Source organism: Thamnophis elegans, chromosome 13, assembly GCF_009769535.1.
Source record: "Thamnophis elegans isolate rThaEle1 chromosome 13, rThaEle1.pri, whole genome shotgun sequence".
Lineage (NCBI taxonomy): Eukaryota > Metazoa > Chordata > Lepidosauria > Squamata > Colubridae > Thamnophis > Thamnophis elegans.
This window is the reverse complement of record NC_045553.1, coordinates 23,524,828-23,537,391: the sequence shown is the minus strand read 5'-3', so window position 1 is coordinate 23,537,391 and position 12,564 is coordinate 23,524,828. Positions and strand designations below refer to the sequence as shown.

At 47.3% G+C, this 12,564-nt stretch overlaps 1 protein-coding gene across 1 annotated transcript in view; it reads right to left on the bottom strand.

The window, feature by feature from the left end:
- Window positions 1-248: 248 nt before the first annotated feature.
- The window catches only part of FAM178B (family with sequence similarity 178 member B), a 260,763-nt gene continuing 248,447 nt past the window's right edge, over window positions 249-12,564 (bottom strand). Inside the window, exons 10-11 of the mRNA XM_032229885.1 lie at window positions 8,286-8,453; window positions 249-598 (exon numbers count right to left, since the gene is read on the bottom strand). Of these exons, the coding sequence (XP_032085776.1) occupies window positions 8,289-8,453 (165 nt within the window). The 3' untranslated portion in view covers window positions 249-598; window positions 8,286-8,288. The remainder of the gene's footprint in view (window positions 599-8,285; window positions 8,454-12,564) is intronic.

Sequence of the window (12,564 nt, the reverse complement as noted above, 5' to 3'; positions counted from 1 at the left end):
CATCATCTTGGTTGCTCTTCTATGCCCTTAACTTCCTGTACTTTGATTTTTCCTGGCAATTTTCTCCATGGAGGACCAATCTGAGATGTTGCTGCAACTAGCATCTCCCCTCCGCACCTACTGGGAATCCTACATCCATGAAAGACCACCATAGATTCTGAAGAACAGCACCAGAAAATAGCCAGGAAGAGAGAAAACTTATCCATCAAACATGACATTTTATTTTAACCTCTCCTTGGGCGGAAGAGGGGTTGTTATTCCTTCCGTGGGTTTCCTGTTTTGAAAACAGGTGGTCCTTAAAGGCACAAGAGGGTGTAAAGAAAACAGTAAACAGTAAACAGGGTGGGCTTAGCCGTGGGAGAAATGATGTGCCTTATAAGAGACACATGGAGGAAAGGCTGAGGAAGTTTATGAGGAAGGAGGGGGGGGGAATGAAAGAACCCAGTTGTGGTTGGTAGCTGTGGGGTGGGATGGGGGGGGGCTGGATGGTCCCCACTTCATCCCCCCCCAATCCTTTTCCGAGTTCTGTGATGCTGTACCTTCTGCCAGAAGATCTTTCATTCCCAGGGATGTCTCATTATAGCACATCAATCTTGGCCTAAAAGAGGAAGAAAGGCCAGGGATAAAAAAAAACAACTTTAGGAATAAATCTGAGAGGGAAAGAAGAAAGAGTAAAGGAGAGGAAGAAAGGGAGGAGTGGTAAGAGTAGGAGAGAGGTCAGGAAGGGGAGGAAGAGGGGAGAAGTGGGGGAGAGGAAAGGGAAGAAAAGAAAAAGGAGAGGAGGAAAGAAGAAAGGAGAGAAGAAGGGGGGAGAAAAAGAGAAAAGGAAAGAAGGAGAGAAGAAGGGAGAGTAGGAGAAAAGGAAAGAAGAAAGGAGGATAGGAGAAAAGGAGAGGGAAGAAGAAATAAAGTAAAATAAGATGGATACATGGGATGGCAGGAAAGCAATCTCGATTAGACTTACATTTTTAGGGGAAGAATTGAATTATAAATGATAAAAGATAACTCATAATACTGACAATATCTATGAGAATTTATATTTGTGAATGTATGAGAAACAAAAATAAAAAACTTTTTTTATTAAAAAAACACCCCAAAAAGGAATAAATCTGAGGTGACTTGGCCAGGGGAGGTGCAAAATAAGGCAAACCCCCTTCTCTTTCCACTGAGTTGGCAATGCCACACCTGCGCACCTTACCAGCCCTCCCTGCCAACAGACACACAGGGGCGGGGGGGAGAGTGACATCTTGCTGGCACAAACAGCGACAACTCCCCTAAGCGCGTGCAGAGTGACTTTCTTCCCCGCCTTCCTCTCAGCAACTGCCAGCACATCCTGGGAAGTGAAAAAGCAGAGATTCCTTTCCAGGACAGATGGCAAGAACTCCCACGCAGGGACGCCTGGCGGGTCGCCTATTTTGAGAGACGGAACATATAGTCTGCGCATCCACTGAACGGCTTGACACCATTGGTGCTGGGAAAGCACATGGCAGAGGAAGTGGATGCAAGGGGCAAGGCCTGGTGAAAAAAACCAGAGCCCACTACTGGAATGCACGGGAGTTGACTGGTGGGTGTGGGTGGGTGTGGGATGTTGATATTCTATTTCCCCCAAAATAAGACCTCCCTGGATAATAAGCCCAATTGGGGGGGGGCTTTTGAGTGCATGCGCTAAAATACCCCCCCCCCCAAATATTGCAACACAGCAGCAGCCATGAGGTGACCACGCCTTCCGCCTCCTGCACCTCAAAAATAATAAGAACCACCCCCCCCAAATAAGGCCAAGCGCTTATTTTGGGGGTCATATTATTTTGGGAAATATGGCAGGGACCTGCAAAATTGGATCATTTTGGGGAACAGAATCTGGAGTGACTGTTCTCACAGCTTTTTTTCACTTTAATGTCTCCCCCCCCCCAATCTGAAATTGAGGAAGGGGAAATCTGTTGGAATCAGCAGAACATCTCTGGCCAATCTTCTTTCTGGCTACGGAAAAATGGTGTGTGTGTGTGGGGGGGGTCTCCTGGGCACGAGACACCCACAAAACCTCCAAAGTTTTGAGCTCACCCGGCAAAGACCCTTTTCCGTTGGCAACTCCAGCCCAAGACTAGTTACCAGGAACCGAAATTGGGTCGTTTTCGAAGGAACACCCCCTTCCGTCTTCTGGAAAACCGTGCCAGGAAAACAGGGCCGAGGGCAACTGAAGGAATGGCATAGGACAGGGGGTATCAAACTCAATTTCATTGAGGGCCGCATCAGGGTTGTGTTTGACTTCGGGGGGGGGGGGGGGCTGAGTAGGCGTGGGCAGGGTGGGCAGGGCCAACCCTCCCGAGCTCCCTTTTCACTGGCAGAAGTACCGGGGGCCAGTGCTATTTCCAGGGTGGCCCGCGGGCCTTGAGTTTGACACCCCTGGCATAGGAGCAACATGGATTCTAGGAAACACCTGTGCCACGCCTTCGCCTATCAACGCCCTTCCGATTCTTTCCGTTCTCAGCTTATCCGTCCAAAGGCACCCAGACAGGAGACCAATGACAACGCACACACACACACCGGCTCCTGATGAATGGGGCAGTCACAGGTCTGAGCTCCCTTGATTAGAGCCACACCATGAAGTCATTTCCTCCTGCCTCCCCCCCCCCCTTCTCCATGATTTCGGGTCACGCAGAACACTCTGTCTGGGATGAGTAAGCTCCTGAGTAATAGAGTTAGCCGAGGGGGCTTCTGTTTTCCATCATGTTTGCGTACAAGGATGCTGGCGACGGCTCAGCTTCTTGGTCAGGTGGCAGATAAGGCTGGCAGCAGGGCAGGGAGGGGGTAATACAGACTGGATGCGAGGTGGAACGAGACCGGATCCCAGGGGCTGGATCCTTTCCCGAAATCTATTAGCCCAAAGCTATTGGTGAGCCTCTCTTTGGGGAGTAAAAAAAAAGCCTCCAGTGTTGGAGCATTTACAACTTCTGGAGGCAAGCTGTTCCACTGGTTAATCGTCCTCACTGTTAGGAAGTTTCTCCTTAATTCCAGGTTGCTTCTCTCTTTGATTAGTTTACATCCATTGATTCTTGCCTTCTGGTGCTTTGGAGAATAGCTTGACTCCCTCTTCTTTGTGACAGCCTCTCAAATACTGGAAGACTGCTATCATGTCCCACTTAGTTCTTCTTTTCTCTAGACTAAACCCAAATCCCACAACCATTCTTCAATTGGTTTAGTCTCCAGGCTCTTAATCATCTTAGTTGCTCTTCTCTGCACTTTCCTCCCAAACTCAACATCTTTTTGGTAATGTGGCGACCAAAACTGGATAGGATTTTCCAGGTGTTGCCTTGTTTCGCTTCTCATCCAAGAAGGTCCATCAGTTCTGAAGGTGGGGAGATGGAAGGAGAGGTACTGACAGTTGAGAGTGGATGGTAGGGGGATGGAAGGATAGATTCTGATAGGACGGGTGGGGTGTGTGTGGAAGGGTTGTGCCCTCAGGGTCACCTGAGAGGAGGAGGGATACGATGCCACCTATCTCCAGGTTACAAGGCAGCCCTTGCACCAATTCAAGAAGGTTCCTCAACCAATTGGACCCTGGTGACCATGAGGGCAAGATAAACCCCCAAGTGGCCTCAAGAGCTCTCAGGGGGAGTGCTAACAACCAGATGACTTGAAAGAAATACGATCCTTCCATCTCCCCCTCCCCCATCCTATCAGAACCCATCCTTCCACCCACTCCCACCATCCAATCTCAACTGTCAGTATCTATCCTTCCATCTCCCCACCATCAGAACTGATGAAGCTGCTTGGATGAGAAGCGAAACGCCTCCTCCTCCTCCTCCTCCTCCCTCCTCTTCTTATTCTTTCTCCTCCTCCTCCTCCTCCTCCTCCTCCTCCTCCTCCTCCTCCTCCTCCTTTTTGGCCTGGTTTCAGATTACACTGGAGCCTTTCTTAAGAGCCATTACACGTCTGGGATCTCATGAAATTCACAGCCTGCATTATCAACAGCTGCCATCAACCCAAATCTTGGTTTGCGTGCTAACTTCAGGGGTGTCCATGGGATGTGGTCAAAGAGAGAGGGGGGAGGGAGAGAAGGAGGGAGAAGGAAGGGGGAGAGAGACAGAGAAAGAGAGAGGGAGGGAGAAGGAAGGGGAACGGGGAGAGAGACAGAGAGGGAGAGACAGAGAGGGATAGAGACAGGGAGAGGGAGGGAGGGAGGGAGAGGGGGGGCGCAAAGTCACACTTTGTGTTTCTATGGCCAGCTGAGACCTGAATATGAAAGGCATTGAGATGTGGCCAGATATACGGTGATTTCAGCAGAGAGGATATGGAAATAATTTTCAGACCTTTTTTTGTGTGTGTTTGTGGCTGTGGATCAAAGGGTTAAAAGCTCCTAGTTTCAAGTGTGGTCCTGAAAACCTCTAAAAGCGCCCTCTTCTCCCCTCCCCCAACAGGAAAAATTAGTCCAATTATTTGGAGGGGGTGGGGTGGAGGATGTTATTATCGCTATAATTTAGTTATGGCCAGCAACCAGCTGGCAGCACAAATAATGCAAAGCTACAGGAGGAAACGATAAAACTTTTACGGCATCATTTGCAAAGCAGCAAGTCGCAATAGGAATACAGAAGAGAAATGCAGAGGTGACCCAAAGGTGCTTTTTCAGGAGGCAACTGGCCTTTCTGGGTTTGTTTGTTTTTTGTCTTTTGAAGACATTTCCCTTCTCATCCAAGAAGCTTCTTCAGCTCTGACAGCATAACAAAGAATGGAAGGATTTATATTCCTTGCAGACAGCTCGTCATTTGCATCCTTCTAGCGGGTCCTTGAGGCCACTTGGAGGTTTACCTGTGTCCTCAGGGTCACCCGAGTGGTGTAAATGGTTCCTGTAGTCTGCAATTCGGACTGGTTTGGGCAAATCTGGTTCAAAGAATCAATAGTTGGAAGACTGGCTGGCCCCACCCACCCTACCCCTCCCCGGGTGGGAATGGGAATTTTGCAGTATCCTTCCCCTGCCACGCCCACCGAGCCATGCCCATAGAACCGGTAGTAAAAAATTTTGGAATTTCACCACTGATCTGACTCCAGCATTTCTTCACCGCTTTAACCTCTGCAAAAATAGGTTACAAAACCTCCCAAAGAGAAGGCTGAATGTCAGAACAAAGCGAGGGTTTGTCTCAAAGCAACAAGGCTAAGAAGTTTGGAAGCCAGGACAATTTTTTTTCCATGTTAAAAATATAAAATAAAATCCCCCAAATTCAAGAGGCCAGGGGCTAAACTAGGATCGGCATAAGCCATCTCAATCAATCCTACCTACAGGACGCTGTCTGATTTGATCTTTTGGCATCGTAAAAAAAACTGGAGGAAGAATTTTAAATCGGGCCAGGAATTCAACTCCACTGGTTTCGCGATAGTTTCTCAAGACGGCCCCATTTTAAAAAGGTCAGGGGGAGAGGGGGAATGATAGGGGCCAGACCTTCTGGGAAGAAAATTTCATGTCACTGGTCCGTAGAATCGGGGATGATAATTAAGAGTTGGAATTCTTCTTTTTGGCAGAAGCAGGAATCCATATTGAAAGTTAGTGCAGATAACGCTCAGTCTATCAGGGAAGGGGGGGGGGAATTAAATAAATGCCACCTCCACAAACATTTGTTCCATCTTCCAACAATGGGACATTGTTCCTAAGATCCAACTGCATCCTACTTTCTTCTTTCTTTCAACCCACTGGTTCAGTCACAGACCAGGAACATGCTGTAGCTAGTGTGGTCTGCGGAGCTGGCAGCAGAGTCGGACAGTGAGGAGGTTGGGGAGGAACATGGGCCATTCTGGGGTCTGGGGAAGGCTCGGACGAGGGCTCTGTGTCGGAGACAGAGACAGGGCCAGGGCCATCTGGTTGTTATGTGCTGCCTCAGGAGCCTCCGGAGTCTGACATCAGCAAAGCAGAAGAACAGTGGGAGCCTGTTCCCAGTGTGTGCATGTGCAGAGAGGCAAGAACAATTAAGAAAAAAGGGATGACTCAGGAGTAAGGCTTGGAGATAATTGGCCCCTCCCATAAGACAAAAAATAGGTGCAAACTGCGTGAGCCTTTGCAGGAAGCAATTAGTTCATCTAGTTGGTTCAAGCTCTGAGAAGTCCTATTTGACTCTGTGCTACATTTGGCCTTGCAAAACTAATTGGCAATTAGGTCTTTGGCAGCGTTCCAAGGAGCAAACATCTGTCAGAATCTTCACAGACTGTTTGCGAATCATTACAGGCTGTGAATGACCATAATTCACAGCCATCTAAATAAAAGAGGGTTTTATGACTTGTGTACTTCAACTCGCAGAATCCCTCAGCCGGGAATCCTTATGACTGGTGGACCTCAGCTCCCAGAATTCCTGAGTTGAAATCCACCAGTCACAAAAATTCCTGGCTCAGGAATTCTGGGAGCGTAGTCTACACATCTTAAAGATGCCAAGGCTGAAGAATACTGCAGGGGTGGGAAACCATGGGCCTTTTCTGACTTGTGGACTTCAACTCCCAGAATTCTTCAAGCCAGCTCAGGAATTCTGGGAGTTGAAGTTCACACGTCAGAAAAGTCCCATGGTCCCCCACCCCTTGCTTGGTCTAAAGCAGTGGTTCTCAACCTTCCCAATGCTGCGATCCTTTATATAGCTCCTCATGTTGTGGTGACCTCCAACCATAAAATTGATGTCTCGGTTCCTAAGACCATGGTCTTAGGCGACCCCTGTGAAAGGGTCGTTCGACCCCCAAAGGGGTCCTGACCCACTGGTTGAGAACCACTGGTCTAAAGGATTGTGTTTGAGGCCCTCAATACCTACCAATTCCCCTCAGCTCGTCCCCAAAACTGAAAATAAAAACAAATCTCGCATTTTGGGACCCATTTTGTTCCAGTTGGTTGCAAGGGGGGGGGGGGGCTTTCAAATGCTTCCTCTTGGGGTGAAGTGATGAAGCCTGGCTTCAGGAGCTTTTTGCAAATGGCAGCGGGAACAGAAAGTACACAGGGGTGTGTCTCACTGCACAACAGCACACATCGGCCCACACTTCTGTTTCTTGGCCAGCTGCTGAGGCCCAGCATCCAAGCAAAGCCTTTTTTGGCCTGACTCACAGCCAAGGGTCTCGGGGCCAGCCCGCTCCGCTCCGCTCCTCCCCAGTCCCACGTGCTGCAGGGTGGGCTTTTTGCCACCAGCTGGGGAGGGGGTGGGGTGTAATGTGCAATTAGCAACAAGACAGCTGTAAACTGGAACTGCAGCTGCCAGAGCTGTGCTCGGTTCCAAGGCTGAATCAGAATATTCGTTGCCTGGAGCAGAATATATATTCCAAATGGCACCCAGCACAAATGTTCACACACACACAGAGACACACACGGATTAGGACACTTGTTCACCCGTGCAGCGGAGGGGAGGAAGCTTGTGCAAGAGAACTTCCTCAGCCTGGTGCTTGGGGGGGGGGTTCTCTCCCTCCCTTTTTCCTGCCTTTTATGCCCTCCCTCCCCCCAAATGCACAACAGGCTGGCTCTAACATTGCGCCTTCCTTTTTTTTTTTTGCATGCAATGCAAGGTGTGCAGCAGGGGTGAAATCCAACAGGTTCTGACAGGTTCTGGAGAACCAGTAGCGGAAATTTTGAGTAGTTGGGAGAACCGGCAAATGCCACCCCTGACTGGCCCCAGAGTGGGGAGGGAATGGAGATTTTGCAGTATCCTTCCCCTGCCACGCCCACCAAGCCACACCCACAGAACCGGTAGTAAAAACATTGAATTTCACCACTGGTGGACAGGAGGAATTTTTTTTCAAGGTTCCACTTGCATCCCCTCCCCCCAAGGATGTTTAGCTGCATATGAGTGTGTGTGTGTGGGAGTGGGTCTAACTCAGGGGTGAGATTCAGCTGGTTCGAACCGGTTTGGGTGAACTGGATGTTAATTTCAATCTGGTTCGTCGAACCGGTAGTTACAAGGACCAGCTGACCCCACCATGCCCCTCCCAGGAGTCATAACACCACACGGAGGCTCTGGGAGAGGGGAAAATGGGTCTACCGGACGTACCGGAAGTCTGGAAAAGGGGACTGTTTCCAGCCTCTGAAGCACAGGGGAGGCTGTTTTCACCCTCCCGGAGGCTCAAAAAACACCTCCGGAGCCTGGGGATGGTGAATTCACCACCACCACCCCGCTGCCATGGTGCAGGAAGCCAACAAGGCCACTCCCCCCTGGCCACACCCACCTAGCAACTGGGCAGAGAACCGGTTGTTAAAAATTTTCAATCACACTCCTGGTCTAAGTCAAAGCTCTGGAAGACGGGCAGAAAAGGTCTCCCCCCACCCCCAAGAAAACTACCTGCTAGCAAGTTAACTGGAGCCAGCTTTGCGACAGCAGCTCCTGCCACTTGACATAGGTTTGGGCAGCCAAGTTCTTCAGCTTGGTCCGGTAGAGGAGAGTGGGGTCCTCGCGGAGGCTGCTGCTGATGTGCTGCTGCACCCGGAGGCAGAGCTTCTGGAGGTGGCCCTGGGGAGGAGGCAGGAGGAAGGGGAGAATGGCCAAGAGGAACCAGGTTAAGAATTCATTGGGGAGTGACGGAGAAGGCAGCAGGAGCAAAGCTAACCTGAGCACTGAAGAGAACATGTTGCATTTCAGGGTATGGAAAAGGACTCAATCTGTGCTGGCTTGGTGAGGTAGTCCTAATAGGAAAGCTGCCCAGATGAACTAATTCTACTTTATTATAAGGTTAGAATAGAATAGAATAGAATAGAATAGAGTAGAATTAGGAAAGAGAATAGAATAAGGAAATAGAATAGAATAGAACAGAACAGAATAGAATAAGGAAATAGAACAGAATAAGGAAATAGAATAAAATAGAACAGAATAGAATAGAATAAGGAAATAGAATAGAATAAGGAAAGAGAATAGAATAGAACAGAATAGAATAAGGAAAGAGAATAAAATAGAACAGAATAGAATAAGGAAAGAGAATAGAATAAGGAAAGACAATAGAATAGAATAGAATAAGGAAAGAGAACAGAACAGAACGGAACAGAATAGAATAAGGAAAGAGAATAGAATAGAATAGAATAAGGAAAGAGAATAGAATAACAGATTTGGAAGGGAACTTCGGAGGTCTTCTAGTTGAACCCCCTACCTAGGCAGGAAACCCTACACCACTTCAGACAAATGGTTGTCCAATCTCTTCTGAAAAACTTCCAGTGTTGGAACATTCACAACTTCTGGAGGCAAATTGTTCCACTGATTAATTGTTCTCACTGTCAGGAAATTTCTTCTCAGTTCTAGGTTGCTTCTCTCCTTGATTAGTTTCTATCCATTGCCTCTTGTTCTACCCTCAGGTGCCTTGGAGAATAGCTTGACTCCCTCTTCTTTGTGGCAGCCCCTGAGATATTGGAAGACTGCTATCATATATCTCTCTTAGTCCTTCTTTTCATTAAAATAGTTACATGGACAGAATCTTGCAAATCTGAAAATATATCTCTGCACCACCAACCCTATAGTTTAAGAAACTAAGGAGGATCCCTTCTGAGATGTTTTCCAGGCCCTCATCCCTTCTGCTGCCACTTGTTTGGCCTTTGTCATGTCTGCAGCACTTCCTCCAGTTTCTCAAGGCCATTCCCACATCCCATTACAATCTGACATCCCCCTTCTCTCACCTCCCACCGGTGCCCTCTAGATGTGACAGGCTACAACTCCCACAATTCCTAGCCAGCATAGCTGGTTTAACTCAGAGAGGAGTTTCTGTTTGGCACCTCACTTGCAAAGTGAAACGATACACAAATGAAGGTGAATATATACAGTATTTTTGAGACTAAAAGATGCACTTTTTTGTCTCCCAAAAGGGGGTGAAAATCCCTGTGCATCTTATAGACTGAATATTGCCAAAGCCCTGTCCATCTGCCAGCCATTTTGGGCCTCCGCACAGCCCTTTTTCAGGCCTTTTTTGGCCCATTTTCAGGGCTTATTTTCAGCCCCCTTTCAAGGCTTTTTTCAGCCCATTTTTTATGCTTTTTTCGGCCTGTTTCTTTTGAAAAAACAAGCCAAAAAGCCTCAAAAACGAGCCCAAAAGGCCTCAAAACAGGCCAAAAAAGCCTCAAATAACGAGCTGAAAAAGGCCTCAAAAACAGGCAAAAAATCCTCAAAAACAGGTCAGAAACAACCTAAAATGGGCTGAAAAAAAGCCTTAAAAATGGGCTGAAAAAGCCTCAAAAACAGGCTGAAAAAAGCTTCCAAAACGGGCTGAAAAAAGCCTCAAAAATGGGCCAGAAAGCCTAAAAATGGGCCGAAAAAGCCTAAAAATGGGCCCAAAAGCCTCAAAAACGGGTCAAAAAAGCCTAAAAATGGGCTGAAAAAATGCCTAAAAAATGGGCCAAAAAGCCTCAAAAACGGGCTGAAAAAAGCTTCCAAAACGGGCTGAAAAAAAGCCTCAAAAATGGGCCGAAAGCCTAAAAATCGGGCAGAAAAAGCCTAAAAATGGGCTGAAAAGGGGCCCCCCCAAAAGGACTGAAGATGCGATGTGCAGAGGCCAAAACTCTTTTTTTGATTGTTTTCCTCTTCTAAATTTAGGTGCGTCTTATAATTTGAAAAATACTGTTCCAGGTTCATGTTGCAGGATCCAGTCAGGGTCGCTCACCGGGACCAGAGGTTTTGTCTCCTGGGTTTTTGGAGTTGTAGTGGATGCCACCTTCAGGGAACTCTCTCTCTAGTAGAGCAGTGTTTTTCAACTTTTTTTGTGCAAAGGCACACTTTTTTCATGAAAAAAATCACGAGGCACACCACCATTAGAAAATGTTAAAAAATTTTAACTCTGTGCCTATATTGACTATATATAAAGTCTTTTTCCCACGGCACACCTTATACTATGTCACGGCACACTAGTGTGCCGCGGCACAGTGGTTGAAAAACACTGTAGTAGAGTATGTATCTGCTAGAGAGACGTTCCCTGAAGATGGGCTCCAGCATGAGTCCGAGAGCTCGGAAGACAAACCTCTGGCCCAGATGACCCAAATGCGATCCTGAAACAATACAAAACAGAAATATTTGTGCTTTGGTTTTACTAGCTGTAGAGTGTGGCCGAACTACATGTTATATACACATCATTCCACTCAACATGCAGGACTTAGTAACTGAATTAACTCATTTTCTGGATTGAACTCGCACAACAGGGCAAGTCGCAAAACCCTTAATTAAGCATGCAATTAACTTACATTTGTGCTGCGATTGTAATTGCTATTGTTTTCCAGACCTGGCAAAATGTATTTGAAGGCCTTAAGTAAGGGAATAGCAGAAATATTTGCATCTCACATGGTTCTTGACCCCTCCAATTTCACTTTCTCTCTTTTTTAATTTTACTTATTAAATTTGTGTAGCCTTCCATCTCACAACTGTGACTCTGGATGGTGCACACCATTAGACAGGCCTGTTTCAACAATCAGTCATGGTGCAAACATGCAAGAGAGCAATGGAACAGAAGTTGCCTTCGGAAGTTGTGGGAGCTTCATCCCTGGAAGCTTTCAAGAAGAGACTAGACTGTCATCTGTCAGAAATAGCATAGGGTCTTCTGCTATATGGGGCAGGGGTTGGACTAGATGACCTGCGTGATCTCTTCCAACTCTGTTAATCTGTAATCTATAATCTAAGAGCATTTTCCTGCCCCCCCTCTTCTTCCTGAAACATGGGTCATATTATCTTTGGCTGCGTCCACACAACTGATGATGCCATAAATCTATGTTAATAAACCATCAATGTGGCAAAGCCCGAATAAACCACACTCCACCTTCGTGCAATGGCCTGGCACACATAAACATGCTCAGGTGCTGGTTTGTGGCTTCCCAGTGTGCGCTGAACCCCTGCGAGAGCCCTCCGTTAAGCGCCTCTTAGTCCTTAATTGCCAACTACAACTCCACATCAATTTTGCACCTTCCCCCAGACCCCCAGATGCTCTGAGTCAGCATTTCTGCACTTAGGTTTAGGTTTTATTGGGATTTATATGCCGCCCTTTTCCCTGAGGGGACTCAGGGCGGCTTACAACCACAGGTGTAAGCGAGTTGTACAAGCAATCTGGCTCCAGTGGAGCTATCAAAGAGAAATTTATGCTCCCCTCAAAATTGAGCAGCTGCCAGGCTAAATGTCACACACCGCATGTACGCATTATTCCAATATATGGAATTGTATGTACATATATTTTCTTAACATAAGATTTGCTGTCTAAGGTTGGTCTGAACACAGCCTTTTATTTTTACAATAACAGAGTTGGAAGGGACCTTGGAGGTGTTCTAGTCCAACCCCCTGCCTAACCCTAACCCTAACCCTAGGCAGAAAACCTTATACCATTTCAGACAAATGGTTATCCAACATCTTCTTAAAGACTTCCAGTGTTGGGGCAGTCACAACTTCTGAAGGCAACTTCTGTTCCACTGATTAACCGTTCTAACTGTCAGGAAACTTCTCCTCAGTTCTAAATTGCTTCTCTCCTTGATTAGTTTCCACCCATTGCTTCTTGTTCTACACTCAGGTGCCTTGGAGAATAGTTTGACTCCCTCTTCTTTGTGGCAACCCCTGAGATATTGGAACATTGCTATCATGTCTCCCCTAGTCCTTCTTTTCATTAAACTAG